The sequence below is a fragment of the Microcaecilia unicolor genome, chromosome 4, assembly GCF_901765095.1.
Source record: "Microcaecilia unicolor chromosome 4, aMicUni1.1, whole genome shotgun sequence".
Lineage (NCBI taxonomy): Eukaryota > Metazoa > Chordata > Amphibia > Gymnophiona > Siphonopidae > Microcaecilia > Microcaecilia unicolor.
In genome coordinates this window covers 63,075,643-63,096,223 of record NC_044034.1, presented here as the reverse complement: position 1 = coordinate 63,096,223, position 20,581 = coordinate 63,075,643, and the positions used below count along the sequence as shown (strand labels likewise).

The following is a 20,581-nucleotide window of genomic DNA, read 5'->3' as shown; positions in this document are numbered from 1 at the left end:
GTTTAACTGTATACCAATTGGGTGGATTGGTGGATAATGTTCTGTTATAAAGTAGAGACATATTTTTTGAAGTTATAAGAGAGGTAACTACTGAGGGGACTTGAGTTCTTTCAGGTGGGGACTAGGGCACCATTATGTGACGAGTTCTTCTTGGAACTCAAAGGGAAGGGATAGGGTGCGGAAGGGGGAGGGGGGGTTAACCTGAAGGAGCAGGGAGGGCAGGAGTGGGGGGGGGGGGTCAAAGGAGGGGTGGGTTTGGGGGAGAAGGGGAATTCTGCCTGAGTGTGTGAGGGGTAAGACAGAGAAGGAGGACTGGGGAATGGTTGCTGAGGAGGAACGCAGAGGGGTGAGGTGGAGGCTGGCACACCCCCCCCCTTTTTTATTATGCATATTTATACTTCACTAGGCTGCTTTTGACAGACTATGGTTAATTTGATCTCCTGGAATGTAGGGGGGGTAACCTCCCCGATAAAGCGTAGTAAGATCTTGCAAACTTTAAACAGACAAAAAGCTCACATAGCAATGCTACAGGAGACACATCTATCGGCGCAGGAACACAAAAAATTATGTAGCTGGTGGGTGGGGGACTATGTGGAAAGTCCAACTTCCAACAGAAAGGCGGGAGTCATTATATTATTCCGGAAGGGGTTCTCATGTCTTAAGAAGAGGGTGGTTGCGGATCCAAAGGGACGATTCGTAATGGTAGAAGTTCACGTAAATAATCAGCCCCTGTTATTGGTGAATGTATATGCGCCAAATCAATATGACAGGCGGTTTTATCAAACCCTGGTGAGACAAGTGCACTCTTTTGATCAAATGCCAATATTTATGGGGGGTGATTTTAACTCGGTGTTTGATCCACTACTGGATAGCACAGGAACCTCTAGAATAGGGCCAGTGAACTGGAAGCAGGGGATCCCACGGCTCTGCTCATTGTTGGACCTGGTGGACGCATGGCGTTTATTCCACCCTGGGGAACGGGACTATACCCACCTGTCTAGAGCGCATGACACGTTGTCACGCATTGACTATATTTTGGTCTCATCTTGTAAAGTCACATCATTAGAACGGGTGAACATAGGACCGACGCAGGTGTCAGACCACGCGATGGTATGGGCTTCCTTTTCATGTGGGCTGGGTAGCGGACAAAGGGGCCGATGGCGCTTCCCTAGAGAACTTTACTATGATGGGCAATTTGCTCCCTATATTCAATCCCAATGGAGGGAATATACAGAGTTCAATGAAGAAGCCTATCATAGGGACCCGGTACTATTCTGGGAGGCGGCAAAGGCTGTGCTCCGAGGTTGCATCATCTCATATTGTTCCCACAAGAAAAGAGCTAGGGAGGCAGAAATTCTTCGTTTGGGGAAGATAGTGGGGCAGGCAAGGCAGCGGTTTGGAGCTAGGCCCTCCAGCATATATAAAGCTCAATTGTTAGAGGCCCAGAGTTCTTTGAACCAATTAATACATGCGAAAGCTAAAAAATCTAATCAATACTTCAGATACCAATTATATAAACATGCCAATCGACAGGGGAAATTATTGGCACGGTTAGTGCAACAGGCGGGAGGCTCGCGTTTTGTGCCTCAAGTACGGGATGCGAAGGGAGGACTCCAGCATACATCAGATGGAGTGATTGAGGTATTTAGGCAGTTCTATGAGTCTTTATATTCTGCCCCAGACGATCAGGGAATTCAAGCAGACTGGTACTTGGCAGGTCAACCGTTGCCCACAATCACAGAGCAACAACAAGATTGTCTCAAGGGGGAAATTACGGAGGATGAAGTGAACTGGGGTATACAGCACAGCCCTTTGAATAAGACACCAGGGGGTGATGGGCTATCTGCGGAATTCTACAAAATTCTCGCTCCGGATGTAGTGCCCTGCCTCACGGTGGTGCTTAACCGGTTTGTGCAGTTGGGAGCCTTGCCAGAAACATTGAGGAGAGCACAAATAGTGGTCCTGTTAAAACCGGGCCGAGACCCTTTACAAGCAGGTTCCTATAGACCTATTTCACTGCTGCCTTTCGAGACCAAATTATTTGCCAAGATTTTGGCGAATAGGTTAGCAAAGATATTACCACAGGTAGTGGATGAATCCCAGGTGGGCTTTGTTCGGGGTCGGTCGGTAGCACGTAATATGAGGCAAATTTTGGGAGCCTTAGAGACTATACATCGCCACTCTACATCGGCCTTAATAATTAGCTTTGATGCCGAAAAGGCTTTTGACCATGTTAACTGGGATTTCATGTTTGCTATATTACGTGCGTATGGTATGGAGGGGTTCTTCCAAGATGCAATAAAAGCTCTATATCATGGAGCTAGTGCCGAGGTTTGGGTGAATGGGCAGGCCTTGGCTCCATTTAGGATAGCCCGAGGAACTCGACAAGGCTGCCCTCTTTCGCCACTTCTCTTCGTACTTGTGTTGGACCCCCTTATTAGGGACATTAAGCGGATGGGGGAGGTGAGAGGAGTGAAGATAGGAGAGGAACTTTTTAAGATTTCAGCATTTGCAGATGATCTGTTAGTAGTGTTGGAAGATCCCCAGACCTCTTTGCCTTCCCTGTTGGAACTTTTTGCGGGATTTGGGGAGTTTTCTGGATTCCGCCTTAACCTAGATAAATCGGAGGTTATGGTCCTCCATATGAAGGAAGAGCAATGGAAGAGTTTACACTGCCCATTTAGGAGAGCGGATTCGGCGTTTAAATATCTGGGAATCCAACTCGCCAAAGATCCTAGACATCTTGAAGAGATCAATTTAGCGCATTTGTTACCTTGCACTAAAGAGACCCTTGGGAGATGGGAAGGGCTACCGCTGTCTCTAATGGGATGTATTGCGTTGTTTAATATGGTCTTATTCCCAAAGTGGCTTTATTTTATGCAAACAATCCCGCTTTATCTTAAACAACGAGACGTAAAAGTGTTACATAGCATGCTTTCTAAATTCTTATGGGCTAAGAAGAGGCCTCAGATAAAGTTTGAGTATCTTATGAGGGCTGGGGGGGCAGGGGGATTTGTGGTCCCAGATATTAAACTTTACAACATAGCTTGTCTATTGCGGCATTTAGGGGACTGGTACCGACAGACAGAGGAATGTACCCCGTTACATATGGAGAGAGCAATGTGTAGCCCACAGCACATTTTTTATTTGCTACATGCGGTAGGAAAGGAGGTGCCTACACAAGCCCGAACTAGTGTCTTGTTAGGGCCTATGAGGATGGTGTGGAGAGACTTGGCGAAGCTGTGGGCCTTTGATGGCAGATGTAGTAGGCTTCTTCCCCTACAGGGAAATACAGCTTTCCGTCCGGGCACAGAAACTTCCGGGCTGAGGGCATGGAGAGAGAGGGGGATTGTATTTTTACATCAGATACTGGAGCCCTCGGGGGTGGTCAAGACCATGGAGGAGCTTGGTTTGGATCCTTCCGACTGGGGCTCTCGTTTTGCGTATGAACAGGTGAGACACTATGTGGCATCTTTGCCAAAGGAGGCACTGGGTGTTGATGTGTCCGCCAGAATGGAAGATCTCTTTGAAGTTCCATTGGACGATCCTGTCTCTATCTCCCTGTTGTATAAACGATTGACACTGGCTAAACCGCTGAGGGATCTGGGATAGGTAGCAGCTAGGTGGGCCGCAGATACACAGCAGGAAGTTTCAACACAGGAGCTCTTGAGGGGTTTGAGGGGGGGCGGGGACCTGGACTCGGAGTGTAGAACTTCGCGAATGTCAGGCCAGAGTGATTTATAGAGCGTATACTTCTCAATCACGCCTTTGTCGGATGGGGTATTTAGAATCAGCCCAGTGTAAGCGCTGTGGAGCGACGCAAAATGACTTTTACCATGCGTTTTGGCGATGCTCGGCTATCATGGCTTTCTGGATAAGGGTAACTAGGTTTGTGGAAAGGATTGGGGGTGCCAGGGTCAGGTTACTGCCAAAAAGTATATTATTGGGTTGTCAAATACCAGTAGAGGGAGGAACAGCTCATCAGAGTGCATCTGCTCATAGGGCTTATTTGATAGGTATGAAATGCATCTTGGTCAATTGGACTTTGGATCGGGCCCCCTCCTTCTGGCAATGGCGTAACCGCTTTCACGCCTTACTTCTGATGGAACTGCAGGACTCCTTGCTTAACTTTAAAACACACAATCATTTTTATTTAACTTGGAAAGGTTATATAAATGTGATGTCTCCCAAGGCATGCAGTTATGTTCTTAATAAGCTTCACGCATTGCCTAGTTTTACCTCAGTAGTTTGTGCTCCTTAAAAAAGGGATTATGGGTCCTCAGATGTGGAGTTTGGAGGCCACTCAGGCAGAATGGGATAGGGAGGGGGGAGAAGAATCGGCATTGCTTAGAATTTCCATACTATTTCTGCTCAGAGAGTCGCTCGTGGGGTCAGGGAGTGGGCCATCAGAGCACAGGCCCTTGCTATGCCCCGGGGGCTTGCATACAGTAGCAGAAATTGAAGTCTTGGCTTCGTTGACAGTGTACGCCAGTGTGTCACATTTCACCTGCGTGGAAGGGAGGGTAGGGGGGAGGGGTGGGTGGGTAGGGGATAAAAGAAGTAAATGTACCCCTCCGAAGGGACACCACCTTGTAAGTGGTGGAGGGGCTTCCGTGTTTCAATGACTCAGAGGGCTATGCTGAAGGGTTACCCATATCAGACAGGCCTCTGAGGAGAAACCAGACAAAGAGTGTCCCAAATTAGGGAGAGGGGAAAGATGGTGACCTGAAGCTCGTACACTCAACGGCCCAGCTGTCCTCTGAAGTTCAGTTTTTGTTCACTTGAAATTTCCTCTCTGCATTGCAGTTGCCTTAACAGAGGAAGGGGACAATGGGGGGTCAGCCGCCGATGACCAGCGTTTTGTCCCCTGTGCAGCAAGTGTGGGACCGCTGTATGACGAGCTGCCCATAGATGACTGGGTTGATGAGTCCTTTGATTAGCACCGACGAAGGAGCGTCGATGCTCTTGGACCTGGAAACAACTTCATCGCTCAAAAATCATTTAACCACCATGCCCAAAGGGGTGGAGGAGTGAGTCAGGAGTGTATGCTGAAACGGAAGTCGTTTACAGCTGAACCCGTGTCGGCGGTGCTACTCCTAAACCCTTAAGAGTTATCAGCTTGGAGTTTTTGGCTCCCGTGGAGGTTGCATTGAATGTCATCTGGAGGGTGCTCCAGGACCTGACGGTGGTAGAGAATGACTTTGCTTCAGATATAGTCTTGTTAATGAGCCTCATGGATAATCTAATCGAATCATTTGAGAATATACAGCAAATGAAGTTCTACTGAAGTAGAAACGGTTAAGATTTGAAAATGATAATAAGACCAGAAAAAATTTGAACAAAATGAATATTGTTGTAGATGATTAATATCGAGATTGTTGTTTTCCCAGAGTTCCAGGTATGACTCCTAATGTTTTTTTTTCCTCTGAAATGATTCCTCTTAATATATTAATTCAAAGGAGTGAAGCCTGTGAAACTGGGATTACTTTAATCAGCGGGAATTGGATTGGAGATTCAAGGGTTTGTATTGTTAAACAATTTCTGGTTTTAAAAGGGAAAAAAAATGAAATCAGGTGTATTACTTTCACTAATATTGGACAATAAGTATGTTTCCAATGAAATTGATGGACTATGCACCGTTATGGTCTTGAAGAAACCAACCAGATGATCAATGTGGAAAAATGATTTAGATAAATAATAACTGGGGATAATCGGGTTAATACCACGTTTTCTTTGTTTGCTGTTGCTTAAATTGATCTTGTCTTGTTTCACTCTCCCTATTTATTTTGTGGTCTAAGAAAGAGAAAGATTGTACAAATAATGTACAATCATCTCTGTTTTACTGTTTTGCAAGTGATCCTTGTAAAATGAAAAAATTATAAATAAATTTAAAAAATTAAAAAAAAAAAAAGAAGTAAATGTAAGACGTTAGAGGAAGTATTGATGTTGCTGGTTGTGTTAGTACTGCTATTTTGTTACAGCATTATGAATGTACGTGTTTTATAATATGTCAATAAACAGATTTAAACATAAATTCAAAGTTCGGTCCCCCCCCCTTTCCTCGCCAAAGACTTCAAATTCGTATCTCTGATTGTATATTTGTTGAGTGGTGAAATTTGTTTCAGAAAAAGCTAAACCAGTGGGTGGTTCAGTGACAATACTCTATTGGCTTTGCAAATGTATTAAAAGTAAAGGAAAAAATTCTCAGCACTGATAAAAGATCTTAAAGCACTATTTAGTCCATGCAGTTGTAAATCTTGATATACTTTCAGAAACAAATTTGTGATAAAACTTCTCTTCATGTTATGCCCTGGTACATCTTTCAGTGTTAAAAGTGATGTGATTGTGTGTTTGACCTGTAATTCAAATGTGTTGAAAAAGTTCTTCTTTTGATATTTACGGAGAAAACAAATACTTGATTATATGTAGTATGAAGATCAACAGGTTTTCTTTGAAAATTAATATTCATTTTAGAGAGGCATGGAGGTTAGATAATTGAAAACGAAGGAATAAAATGAATCCATATCTGATGTTAGTTTTGGAGTAAAGTTACCTGATATCCATAACTGTTTGGTAAATGTGTGTGAAAATTTTTTTTTAATATATGTATAAATATACTCTGGTGCTTCTATTGGTCCAGTCGACCACTTTTGAACTGTACAATGACAGGTTTAAACACCTCTGTGCAGGGCTGGACATAAACCAGACATCTGGCCTCTACTGTCATGTAAAGGAGCATGAGTCAAGGAGAGGTGGAGGTTGCCCAGAGTCAGGAAACAGCAGCCATCTAGGTAGAGTGGAATAGCCACATTGCCTAGGCCTATAAGAAGGTGGCCATTGGTCCTGGAAGGAGGTGCTAAAATGAACAGTACCTGGTGGGGGCCATAAGTGAGCAGTGGTGACTGTGAATAGGCAGAAAATATTGTAAGCTGATATCAGGAGCAGCCTGCAGAAGAGAGGAGGAAGTGGGGTCAATAAACTGTAAAATTTGGTAGGGTAAAGAGATGACCAAGAGTGTAATACCCCTCCCTTCCCATCCAGCTTTTAAGAACTTTGGTGGTGGTAAATACGTTTGAATTTTATTTATTTTTTTTAAAGAACTTACCAGCTGATCCAGTAAAGGTGATGTAGGTGAGCATTGACCCATAAAAAAAAAAAAAACACCTTTTTGCATAACATCCATTCATTAAAGCTGTTCAAAAAATGTTTGGACTATGTACAAATACAACTTACGTTTTTTAAAAATTAATTCTCATGTTTCCTCCGTTTATTCAAGGAATTGGAGCTTTTAGCACTTATATAGTGATGCATTGTGCTCTAGCTTGTAAGAGGAATGAGACATTCCCATTGTTAAATAAAAATCTTGATATACATATTAACAATTTTGCAGATCTTATGAGACGCCAAGAGGAATTGAGACGTTTGGAAGAACTCAGAAATCAAGAGCTACAGAAACGCAAGCAATTTCAAATGAGGTATGACCTTTTTAATTGTTGTATAGAATATTTAATGTAGAATAACTGCTGCAAACCATATTAAGTATTAATGATCTTCTCTTGAAAAAATGTTTTTGTATCCAAATGTGCTTGATTTTTTTTTTCAGGAGCAGACATCCAGTAATAGGAACAGTGTAATGGGTAATGCTTGAATTTCTAATGAGTCCTGTAAATGAATATGAAAAATTAGTTCTTTACCTAGTAGAGTGATATTACTTCTAACAGATAAGAGAATTAGAATGAACATCTATTTAATTTACTTCCTTATCCTGTTACACCAGTCCAGACCTGAGAGGTTATGTTGTTCTAACAGCAGATGGGAAGCAGAGAATCTGAACTGTGCTTTCTCAGTATTTCTCTGCTTCAAGCAGGATGGTTCAGGTTACACTGAAACAGGATATTAAATTTGAGCAGGCCTTCTCATGGTGCAAGCCATGCATAATCATCATCTATGTATTGTACAATTTATATTCTGCCTGTAAACAGATGGATGCAAAGTACATATAAAGAACAGCTTCACATTTGAAGGAATTTACAACAATCATATCCTACCAGGCAGATAAGATAGCAATAATTTACAGTTGTTGACTATTCCAAAGTTTTACACTGAAAAAACAAAAGATAACACCCAGATAGAGTTTTGATTAGTATGTTTCATTGATGGAAAATCCAAGGTTAACCTCCAACCACTTCTCAAATAAGACCTATTAACTGGAAATGTTAGGAGCTGTCCTACAGTTTCAGGACTTAATCTGTGAAAGCTTGTGTGGTCTACAAAAGTTATCTTAAAATATAAAGGAGACTCCACTTTAAGCCAGTGTAATTTGTTCAAAAGCAGAGTAGCTTAATGAAAATTTCCCAACTTAAAAATTAATCTTGCAGCTGTAGTTTGCAACTTTTGCAGTTTTCTACTCAATTTTAAAGTAACAGAATAATATAAGGAGTTGCAATAATCTAAATGAGGAAAGGGAATTGGACTTGATATACTGCCTTTCTGTGGATTTTGCAACTATATTCAAAGCAGTGTATATAGTATATACAGGTACTTATTTGTACCTGGGGCAGTGAAGGGTTAAGTGACTTGTTCAGAGTTACAAGAAACTGCAGTGGGAATCGAACAGAGTTCACCAGGATCAAGGTCTGCTGCCCTAACCACTAGGCTACTCTTCCACTCTGAGCTTTAGCTCTGAAATTAGTAGGGCTCAAAAAAGATCTTGCATCTCTTAGACAATGCACATTAAAGAAGAATTTTTTGACTAGTGGTTAGGGTGGTGGACTCTGGTCCTGGGGAGCTGAGTTCGATTCCCACTTCAGGCACAGGCAGCTCCTTGTGACTCTGGGCAAGTCACTTAACCCTCCATTGCCCCATGTAAGCTGCATTGAGCCTGCCATGAGTGGGAAAGCGCGGGGTACAAATGTAACAACAAAAAAAAAGATGAGTTGAGGATCATTCCAAGAACTCTAGATTTTCCCTCAAATTTCCTGTTGACAAAATAATCTCAGATGATAAAGCCCGTTGTAAAACTCCAAACCACACCAAGTTTATTTTCTGTTTGGTTTAAGAAAATTAGTTTTTGCCGAATTATCTTCTATGGTTATATGATACTTCACATAATGGAAAGTATCATCAAGAATCTGAGGGGGGGGGATATGATTGAAGTCTATAAAATCCTGAGTGGTGTAGAATGGGTAGAAGTGAATCTTTTTTTTTTTTTTTTTTAACTCTTTCAGAAAGTACAAAGACTGGGGGACACTCAATGAAATTACATGGAAATATTTTTAAAACACATAGGAGGAAATAATTTTTCACTCAAAAAAAATAGTTAAGCTCTGGAACCAGTGGCATAGCCAGAAGGCAATTTTTGGGTGGGCCAACAGGTTGGATGGATGGGCACCTGATATGCCCTGCCCACGCCCCTACTCCTATCGCACACCTACCCCACTTCCAATAACTTACAAATCTGTGTGTGAATAACTAATTCAAATAGGCACAGTTTTCAGGCTCTCTTAAAAGTAGCTAAAGCCCCAGGAGGAAAAAAAAAAACCCCCACACACACAACACACGATAAGCCAAAATAAGTCACCATACTAAAATACAATGCTGCCTCATTATTCTCCAGTAACAAGTCACTTTTCCTTTGCAGCTGTTTTCAGCAAAAACATAAAGGTAACCATACTGGGTCAGAGTTGCCATCCTGGATGCAGAAAGTATAAAACAAATAAAACACAAACCCCCACCACCAGCAAAACTAAAACAAATCAACTTTTACTTGTAGAAAGGTTTGCTTTTTTCGTTCCTCGGCAGCGCTGCAATTCACACAGGCACTCCACTCCCCTTTGCTGCATCTATACGGCCCTCTCTGGTGCACTTCCTGTTTACGCAGGGCCAGATGGAAGCGGTGGGGGGAGTGGAGCTGCCTGTATGAAAAAATATTTTTAATAATAATCCACGACTCACACAACAAGGGTGTACCTACGAAAACAACCAAAATACAGAAGAACACCTAGGAAAAGGCAGCATCTTAAACGTTGCAGTGAGCACTAGAACATCAAAACAGCAATTGTAAAACTACACAAGACATTAGTAAAAATGATCCTGCCAACACAAAACCATGTCCAGATACATCCTCACCAAGTATAGAATAAGTAACCACAAACTAAAAACAGAAATATGTAGGCAAAAGTTAAACTGAACCCCCAATAAGTCAGATTCTGCATACAATGCAACACCACAGAAACAGTGATGCATGTCCCCTAGTACTGTGCAATATAAAGATATTGGGCACCACAGAACTGGAAGGAGAGAGAGAACTGGAATACTCCAGTGCTGGGGTAGTGGCGGCGGGGAGCGGAGGTATGGAAGGAGAGCGAGAGAGACGGGTGGGAAGGGTAAAAAAATAATGAGATCACTGGGGGGGGGGGGGGGGGAGTAAGAGAGTGGAGAAGGAGCAGAAGATGGATGTGACTAGGGGGTGTAGGGAGAGGAAGCAGAAGATGAATGGGACTAGGGGGTGTGGAGGAGAGAGAGGGAGCAGAAGATGGATGCGACCAGGGGTGTGAGGGGGGAAGGGGAACAGAGAAGAAGATGAGTGGGGGAGAGAGAGGGAGCAGAAGATGGATGTGACTGGAGGGTGTGGGTGGAGGGAGGGAGGAGGAGCAGAAGATGAGTGGAACGGTGATTGAGAAAGGAAGATGACAAGAGGAGAGAGAAGAAATGGAAAAGCCAACCTGGAAATGAATTAGAAGACTGACGCATGGAAAGTGGAAGAGTGGGACCAGCCCAATCAGAAAAATGAAGTGCTCAGACAACAAAGGTAGAAAAGAAAAAAATTATTTTTAGGTAATATTTTTTAAAGAAGATTGAGATGTGCCTAATTTGTGAAATGTACATTTCTTTTTTTTTTTTTAGTTGTGTATTTTGCAGAGTACAGAAGGAAAAAAGAACAAACCATTTCTGTTTCTCTCATACTACTACTACTACTTAACATTTCTAAAGCGCTACTAGGGTTACGCAGCGCTGTACAATTTAACATAGAGGGACAGTCCTTGCTCAAAGAGCTTACAATCTAAAAGACAAGTGAACAGTCCAATAGGGGCAATCAAACAATCAAATTGGGGCAGTCTGGATTTACTGAACGGTAAGAGTTAGGTGCCGAATGCAGCATTGAAGAGGTGGGCTTTAAGTAAAGACTTGAAGATGGGCAGGGAGGGGGCTTGGCGTAAGGGCTCAGGAAGGTTGTTCCAAGCATAGGGTGAGGCGAGGCAGAATGAGCGGAGTCTGGAGTTGGCGGTGGTGGAGAAGGGTACTGAGAGGGAGGGATTTGCCCTGTGAACGGAGGTTTCGGGTGGGAATGTAAGGGGAGGTGAGGGTAGAAAGGTAGTGAGGGGCGGCAGACTGAGTGCATTTGTAGGTAAGAAGGAGAAGCTTGAATTGAATGCGGTATCTGATTGGAAGCCAGTGAAGTGACCTGAGGAGAGGGGTGATATGAGTATATCGGTTCTGGTGGAATATAAGACGTGCAGCAGAGTTCTGAACAGATTGAAGGGGGGATAGATGGCTAAGTGGGAGGCCGGTGAGGAGTAAGTTGCAGTAGTCAAGGCGAGAGGTGATGAGAGCGTGGACGAGAGTTCGAGTGGTGTGTTCAGAGAGGAAAGGGCGAATTTTGCAGATATTAAAGAGGAAGAAGCGACAGGTCTTGGCTGTCTGCTGGATATGCGCAGAGAAGGAGAGGGAGGAGTCAAAGATGACTCCGAGGTTGCGGGCAGATGAGACGGGGAGGATGAGTGTTATCAACTGTATTGCCCTGCTTGTAGAGTCGGAGGGGGGGGGGGGGAGTGGTTTTGTGTGTATGTGTGTGTGTGTATATATGTGTGTGTGTGTGTGTATATATATATATATATATATATATATATAGTAAATTCTGAAACAACTGTTATTGCTTACAAATCTTTAATCATTGCACTTCCATACTTGCACCAATCACTCTTCGCTCACTCATACACTACTCATACACTACCTACACACGTATCCCCACACTTTTAAACCTTCTTAAATTACCCTTATAATACCATATTTTTCTTAACTTGTCATCAAGGACAACAATGGTCAATCTGACCCAATAGCAATACACACAATTCGATTATATACAAAAAAAAGTTCTTTCAAGTTCTTCCAAGTGCTCTCATACATGAGATCATCCAAAAACTAATATCATTTAGTTGCACATAAGTTTGTTCAATTTGCAGAAGATCCACTGTTAATTCTCTTAATAGGCAAAGTTATCACCATAAATGTCTTCACATCAAGATTATGTTCATCTTAGAAAATTCATGTGATTTTCACCATCTATTTTCAATCAGCTGTTACCATTAACTGCTTGCACTGTTCTTCATAGCTGAAGACGTCACTGGTCTGAATCTTTAGCGATGCATTCTCTTTTTCAACAAGATCCTACACACGCGTGTTTCGCTCCTCCGAGCGTCTTCAGGGGTCAAAATCTAAATGAACAACAGTGTGTAATTCACTCTCTGTTACAATCTATCCTATACTTCTAAACAAATAAAATTGAACTTACCGGCTATCGCAGACTGTTGGGTACTCGAAACCAGTCGCCCAGCAGGTTGTCACACAGGACGCCCACACATGCGCAAAAACCTATGCCAGGATCCAGTATTTATCCACCACCTAGAGACTCAGCCATTCAATTTCCTTGTTAAGACTGCGGGGAGTAACTGTATCCCACCTGAAAATCAAACGTTGCTCTTTACATAGCAACGTTAAAGGGACATTGCCACCATTGTTAGATTTAACTTGACTAAGTACTACAAAGCGTAACTCTTGTACCATATGACCCTTTAACTGCCAATGGGTAACAATAGGAGCCTCCTTACGACCTGTACATAAACTACTCAAATGTTGAGCAATTCGTACTTCAATTTTTTGAGTTGTTTGTCCAATATACCAGAGTTGGCATGGACACTGGATACCATAAATGCAATTTTTTGTATTACAATCAGTGGCTTCCCTCAGTATATATTTCTTACCATTAGAATGGGGGACCTCAACAGATTGAACTTGCATCGCAAATTTGCAATATACACAGTGACCACATATCCCATGACCACCACTACACTAGTCACACTCGTATATCCGGTTTCTGTTAGGGCTTAAACACTCCCCTAAGTTTATACCTCTAGAGAAGGCAAAATATGGATTACTTTTAAATTCATCATGAATGCTAAGCATTGGCCAGTGTTTTTTTTAATAATTTGAATAATCTCATTAGACCTTTAAGTATAAGGCAAAACACAAGTCAATGGGCCATGGTCCAATTTTTGTTTCTTCGGTTGACACCATTCACTATGAAAATTAAACGCTCTCTTCGTGGTTTTTCTTAATATTTTCCGAGGATACCCTCGTTGAGCAAACTTTTCAACCATATGTATAGCTCGATATTTAAATTCATCACGAGAGCTACATAGTCTATGAATCCGCAATAGCTGACTAACAGGAATACTGTTTTTCAGCATTTGCGGGTGATGGCTATGATAGTGAAGAATGGTGTTCCTATCTGTATCCTTTCGGAATGCTTTAGTAGTGAATTTACCCCTATCCACACTGATGTTGACATCCAAAAAATTAACAGTATGGAAACCAATATGATGCACAAATTTAATGTGTGCACTGATCATATTAAGGTATTCCAAAAACTCTTTCAGTGACTCCTCGGAACCACTCCACATCAGCATATGTCGTCTATGTACCTCAGCCAGGTTATCACCCCCCCCCCCCCCCAAAATAGTTAGAAGGATATATTAACTGTTCTTCTAAAGCATTCATATATAAATATGCTACAGTGGGAGCTACAGTAGCTCCCATGACAACTCCTTTTATCTGATGAAAAAATGAGTCATGAAACTTGAAATAATTATGAAAAATCACAAACTTAGCTATCCCCTTCAGTAACTCGATACAGTGTGTTAGGCTTGTGTGTGTTTTGAATAACTATAATGAATATGCATAAGATGTATGTATGCAAATGAATATGCTAATGTGCTATGCCTCCCCTTTGTCCCCCCCACCCCCACCATGAAACTGTCAAAGTGACCACTTAGCTTAACAAACATATAGGTCCAGCGCTGTCAAAATTGGATCAAATGCCAACATAGGATAAATTGCATTTTCCATAGCGTCCCACAGATCAATCCAGAGATTTGTGGGTTATGTCCCTCTACCAGCAGGCGCAGATAGAGAGAACTTCAGTGGTTTACTATATGTGGTCATGTGCAGTCACCTTAACTTCAGTATTCTCTCTATCTAGCAGGTGGATGGTTATATCTGTGCAGCTCTGGATTGATTGGCTCCTGGCCTGGTCGTCTGGGTCTAGTTGAGCTTCTGGAGTCTGAGGTGTCCTGGTCTTGGGACTTGGGTGCACACCTGGTGGTGCCAGGTCCCTCCCTTCCTCTCTCTTCAACCCCTCTTCTCTGCCTGACTGGGGTTTGTGGTTCTCACTCTCCTGACTTTAAAAGGAGTCTGAGGTTTCTTTTGCTCTGGCGTCCTCTACTTCCTTATAAAAAAAATAAATGCCGTTTGAGCACTGTTTAAAAAAAAAAAAAAATCTCCTCAGTCTCAGATTTGTCCAGCACGGCAAGCTCATGCCGGTTTGCAGTACCGACTGAATGGTGTGAGGACCGACTTGGCATGTGACAGCGATTCTCGAAAAGGGTGAGTAGTCATTATCCTATCTGCACCAGTGGGCAGAGCAAAAGTGGCTCCCAGTGTGGGAGCCACTGGGCTGCTGCAGTTTCCCGTGCTGGAGTTCCACTGTACAGCACAACTCTGTGGACCAGTGTGCTCCTTTTTTCTCAGCTCATTTTTGTGGGCGCAGGGCACTTGTTTTCTTGGGTGTGTGTGCACGCGTGATGGCTCCATCTTTCTTGCCACTCCACATGGCAGTGCTGAAGCCCCAGCGCTCCCCTGGGGCCTGATCTGCTTGCGATTCAGGCAGTTTTATATGTAGGCTTTTCAGAAATGTGACTGGGGAACTGGTGTGTATCACTCCCAGTTTCTTCATATTGGTTATTTAAGGGCTTTTAAGAAAGGAGGCCTGGAGAAGTTTGCAGACTCCTGTGGGAGTCCTCGGGTCTCCCACAGCTTTCCAGGGGTGAGGTCGGAGACCCGTTAGTCCCCTGCAGCTGTTCTGTGGCAGCGAGAGCCTTAAGCTGCAGCTTGGAAAGTGCTGACTATCTGAAAGTCTTCTGGTAGAGATGCCTGTGCTTCACTTGGTGATTTTCACTAAGAATATTTCTGGACCCTCCTTAATGAGATTCAGGGTGTGTGTACATCATTAATGGAAGAAAGAAAGGGATCAGGATTAGGGATCCTACTCTAGGTTTTCTACTCTTTTCCTCTTCCCCTTTCTCAGAGCATGGCAGTACAGTTTGTTTAGTAGTCAGGCTTAGGGATGTTGACTCCATGTTTCTGTGAGAAATGTTACATTTTGAGGCTAGTGCAGGCCTCTCAGGTTTCTCTCTGTTTCCATGGTAATCCTGCACCCGCTGTGCTGCCCTGTAGCCTTGGTGGCATTTGCTGTGTGTACTGTTTACATCAAACTAGTTTTATTGAGGAGGGTGGCTGGCCTTTCAGCCTGAAGGTTTACAGGTTCAAGGCTGGTTTTATCTATCCTATTAGAAATTGTGGGCTCAGCTAGATTTCCAGTGGGGCATATTTTATTTCATTTTCTCTTATTACTTGCCTGGCCAAGTAGTTCTTACATGACTTATCAGAACTCTACAGTACTAAAGATTGCCCTTCTCTCAATCTCTCTTCGCACACTGATACTGGCCCCACCTTTGCATACTAGCCTCAGCTACCCCGGTATCTGCAGCGTACCCGGTACCTCTAATTGCTTCTATGGTATTTTTGGCATCTTTTCATGGTATGGGGTACCTAAATTTTATGAGGAGTGGTCCAGGAGCTACTTCAGTGTAGAGGTAGCTTAATAGTTGTTGCAATCAGCTGAGATTAAGCACAGAGTTCTAGGGGTACTGCTTCACGACCCACTGCAGCTTGCTGTCTGTAGTGCGCAAAGGTGCAACAGCCATATTCTGCTACACCATCTGTGTCTGGTTCTCAGCCACACTTGTTAGCTCCAATGTGCAGCAGTTATAGTGCACAGTCAAACCAGCCAATTCTCATCTCTTATCTGTAAGAAATTAGCGCTGGCTTAGGCATCAGACCACTGATGTGGCTTCCAAATCACATTTGGCAACCTGCCTTTTGGAAGTAATCTTGGGACTGGAGAAGATCTAGGGCAGTTGGGTAAAGACTTGAGGGACTTCCAAGTCTCGGAGATTGCCAGGGGACGAGTTTAAGGATGATTTTTAATCCGCTTGGTTTTGTCGTAGGTTTTGTGGGTCCAGGAAAATCACTTTCAGGGGTTTCCACTTCGACAAGCCACCTGGCTGCTGATAGAATGAGCTCTGTTTCAACTCCAGGTCAACCTATGCCTGCTGCATCTTCCAATGATGGAGTCTCAGTTCACTCCTGAGACAGGGCTCCTGTACTGGTTTCAGGAGGAGTGGACCAAGATTACCTCAGCTCAGATGTGTCTTAGTTTTTCTGTTGCACAGTTACAACCTGGACTTCAGTACAGATTTTTCTTGGAGTCTACATGCAAGCTCAAACGCTGTCAGGCAGTTCTTGCCACCTTGCTAACGTTTCTTCCTTTAGGCACAGTCGAGTCTGTCCCGTTGCAATTGGGGAATGGGAAGTTGTTCCCTTTGCTTTGTAGTTCTAACCAGGGAGCTTCCTTCCAGCTGAGTTTGGACATCATCAGAATCTAGGGTGTTTACGGTTCAGCTTTTCACAATGGGAACCTTGCAGTGTGTAATAGTTCTGTCTGGTGGGGAGAGTTTCTAGCCTCCCTGCACCTCAAGGAAACTTACTTTCATATTCCCAGTGCTCCTTGCTGCAGAGGGATCTTAGCGATTTATGACCATGTTGCCGAGGACATTTTTGCAAGGTCATGGTGGCAGCTTTCCTTCGTGAGGATGGATTGCAGGTTCAGCCATACCTCGTGACTGGCTGATTTGCGGCTCTCTCTATCAAGAGACTCTGCAAATTTCATCCAAGATACCTACTCGTCTTCAGTCCTTAGGATTGGTAATCAGTGTCACCAAGAGTCAATTGTTTCCCTCACAAATCTTGGCTTACTGGGGAGTGCCTGTTCCATATAGGCTTTCTTTCTTTTGCTCCTCAGCAACAGGTGCCAACCCAAGTCACGTTTTACTTTCTGTACCAAGTCCAAGATATGGGAATAGGTTCAAGTTATGGGCACAAGGTTCTCTTTTTGGACATTCCCCCATGGACCTGAGTCGTATCAGACCACTTCAGGGGTTCCTTCTCTGCTTTGGTTCACTTCTCTATGGTTCCCTTCAAGCCAACTTAGTCTCAATGGGTGATTTCAACACAGCTTTCTGCTGATATTTCAGTTTTGTCTCTCTGAAGGTGGCTATCTGCAGCTTGTAGGCTGCAAGGCTGTGCCGTAGCTGGCGGCAACAGATTTCAGATCCCTTCCAGAAGGCAGACAGTCAACTGCCTCCTCACTTGCCAGATGTAGTTGAGGCAGGCTTATTTGCCAGTTTTCTTCTAGGATTTGTTTCGGGTGTCAAATAAATAGACATTTGTGGCAGTCACAGCCTGCCATTTGATTTGGTTGCGCTGCTGGGTGGTGAATGCAGCTTCTAATGATGGCTGGTTCAGCTCACTTTTCAGGGCTACTATTGCTTGAGGACTCCATGAAGTTGGTGGAAGACCTGGGTGACTTATAGACTCAGCATCTTCCTGAGGACATGTCTACAAGTTCGTTTTGGTTGGGTCAGGCTTGCCCTTATCTATAGGACACCAGGGCTATCGTCCTGGGCAGCCTAGTTTTCTTTAGCAATCCAGTCCAGGCAGGTTCTCGGAACTCCTGACTTCATCCGTTTGATATCCTCTGGATTTCTACTGGTGACGGGCGCACAGTGCTGTCTTTTCTGCATATGGTGGTTTCTGCCTTCCATCCCTTTCTACCTTTTTTTCTTCCCGTTTCTTGGATGTTCACCATATACTCCTATACTATTTTTGGAAGTGACCAGCGAGTTCCGTTGGTCAACTCTTTGCTTCTTGCTTTGCTCGGGACCATAGGAAGGTACCATAAGAAGGTTCACCATTTTTTGATTGGCAGATGTGGGCATAGCGGTTTTGATGTCAGGAGACGCAGACCTTTTGTAGAATAGGCGTCAGTGTGAAGCTGAAGAGCTGTTTCACATAAGTGCCATTTTATTCAAAATTCTTTTAGGTGAGCAGCTGCTCCCCTTGCACCCCACCTAGCTATGTCTCTGCATAGTGGGGCAGTGCCTGGGATGACCCACTGAGCAGAAGTGACTTCCTACATAGCCTTATGCACTGCTGAAGACTGTAGGGTCTTCTAGTGCTCACCATTTTAAGATTAGCAGATGTAGTGGTGGCAGGATCAGAAGCAGACATATTCAGAACCTGCAGAGGCTTAGGTTTATAGGAAGGTGGCGACTCATTTCGGAACACCCACACTGCAGTAGGATCATCAGATTCCTGACCTGCTGAGCAGAAATGCCTCCCGGCATACCCTCATGTTGTCGTCTGGCTGGTCTCAAGAAAGGGAATCTGGCTTCAAATGCTGCAGTGGCTGTTGGCTGAGTGAGGCAATTTCTTCAGCTGGCCTCTGTATGGGACGTTTTCTCCTGTTGTGGGAGGGAGCGCTTTCTTCCAGAGCGCAGTTGACTTCCTTTTCCGTGTCCTGTCTGGCTTTCGTGGCTGCCCTTTGCAGTTCGGCCACTTGGCCCACTGTCCTTCCTTTGCCAGGCTTGGCGTGGCAGCTCTAGGCATTCCAGATTTGACGTGGCAGCGCATGTAACCGCGGGCTGTGGATTATTGCTCCAGTCTGCTGAGGTTGTAGTACCCCGTCCCACTTGAGGACTGCTTTGGTACATCCCACAAGTCTCTGGATTGATCTGTGGGATGCTATGGAAGGTAAAATTAGTTCTTACCTGATAATTTTCTTTTCATTAGTCCCAACAGATCAATCCAGAGGCCTGCCCTTTGTTGTTCTGGGTTGAGTGTTTTCTTCTAGTTGCCTCAGTTTCATCAGATTCCTTCAGTTGATTTTTGGCTACAAAAAAGAAAAACCCAAAACAAATCAACACATAAAGGAAAACCTTCTGTTACCCTCCCGCAGGAGCAGTTGAGGAGCTTACATGGGCTTTATGCAGGCAGGAGAGGACTTCTTCTTCCACTACTTTGGTATCGACAATACTGAAGTTAAGGTGACTGCATATGACCACATATAGTAAACCTCTGAAGTTCTCTCTATCTCCTCCTGCTGGTAGAGGGACATAACCCACAAGTCTCTGGATTGATCTGTTGGGACTAATGGAAAGAAAATTATCAGGTAAGAACTAATTTTACTTTGGTTGCCTTGCTGGTTGTCTGATGCCTCTTTCCTTTAAAAAAAAAAAAGTTTGGAAAATTGAATAAATTGAAATAATTTATAGTTTAGTATTTGCACGCTGTAAGTAATCATGCTTTGGATATTTAAAGAAGTGTTACTTGATTAGTCATTTTGTTTTCCATGTTGGTAATATTCCAAATTTCTCTTTGATACTATTTTTGAGGAGTAGCCTTTTTCTCCTTGTATATTTTTGGCAAATTTGAGACCATTGATCTGACCCCAGTATGGTGGCTATTCTTATGTCTCTTGTTCCGGGCAAAAACAAAAATGTCATTTGCATATGACAAAAATATTAAAATCAACCAAATACCTATTTACAGGACAAAAATATACGTTATATAGTTGTAGGGACAGCAGAGATTCATGTGGAATCCCACAAGTCTAAGGCCAGCCAGGCAATTCTTCCCCATTTTTTATAACATTATACAGTCGATTCTTCAAAAGGACTAAACTAAGCCCTTCTGTGCCTTCTGGATCTTAATGTTCTTGTATTTGACTAGGAGAAAGAAAAGGTGGTTGACCAGACCAGGAGTAAAATCTTATAGATAATATAATGGGGCAGAGGGAGCTAATGGGCTTCTTTCAATAGTGGAGTAACATTTTCAGGTTCCTTTTTTCCTGTGATAAGTTTAATGTCTGTATTCTGAACTACTTGTAGGCACCTAATATCAGATGTTTTGAGACCCATATTGAGAGAGTTACAGTAGTCAAGTTTGCTGATAAGACTGGATGAGTATATTGCAGGTGGGTGAATGAAAGGACGAATTGAGTGGATTTTTTCTCATTCTGTAGAAACAGTGATTTGGAGTACAAATGTGTGGCAGAAAGGAAAGTGAATTGTCAAAAATGATGCCCAAACTTTTCGTGCTTGATGATTGAGGAATAGCAGCTTCCCTGAGAAGAATGAGCCAGGATAGAGAGGTATTTGGGCAGTTTGAGAAGAGGTCACAGCTAGACTTATTTGGATTGTTCATCAATTTATTATGTTGTAACCAAATAGTGATCTGTGTCAGATTATAATTCATGTTCTAAATCATATATTGGTATTCTCCGAGG

General features: G+C 43.3%; 1 protein-coding gene across 1 annotated transcript in view; it reads left to right on the top strand.

Annotated features, from left to right (window-relative positions):
* The window catches only part of PSPC1 (paraspeckle component 1), a 243,843-nt gene that overhangs the window by 67,773 nt on the left and 155,489 nt on the right, over nt 1–20,581 (top strand). The window contains exon 5 of the mRNA XM_030200285.1: nt 7,391–7,475. Coding sequence (XP_030056145.1) covers nt 7,391–7,475 — 85 coding nt within the window. The remainder of the gene's footprint in view (nt 1–7,390; nt 7,476–20,581) is intronic.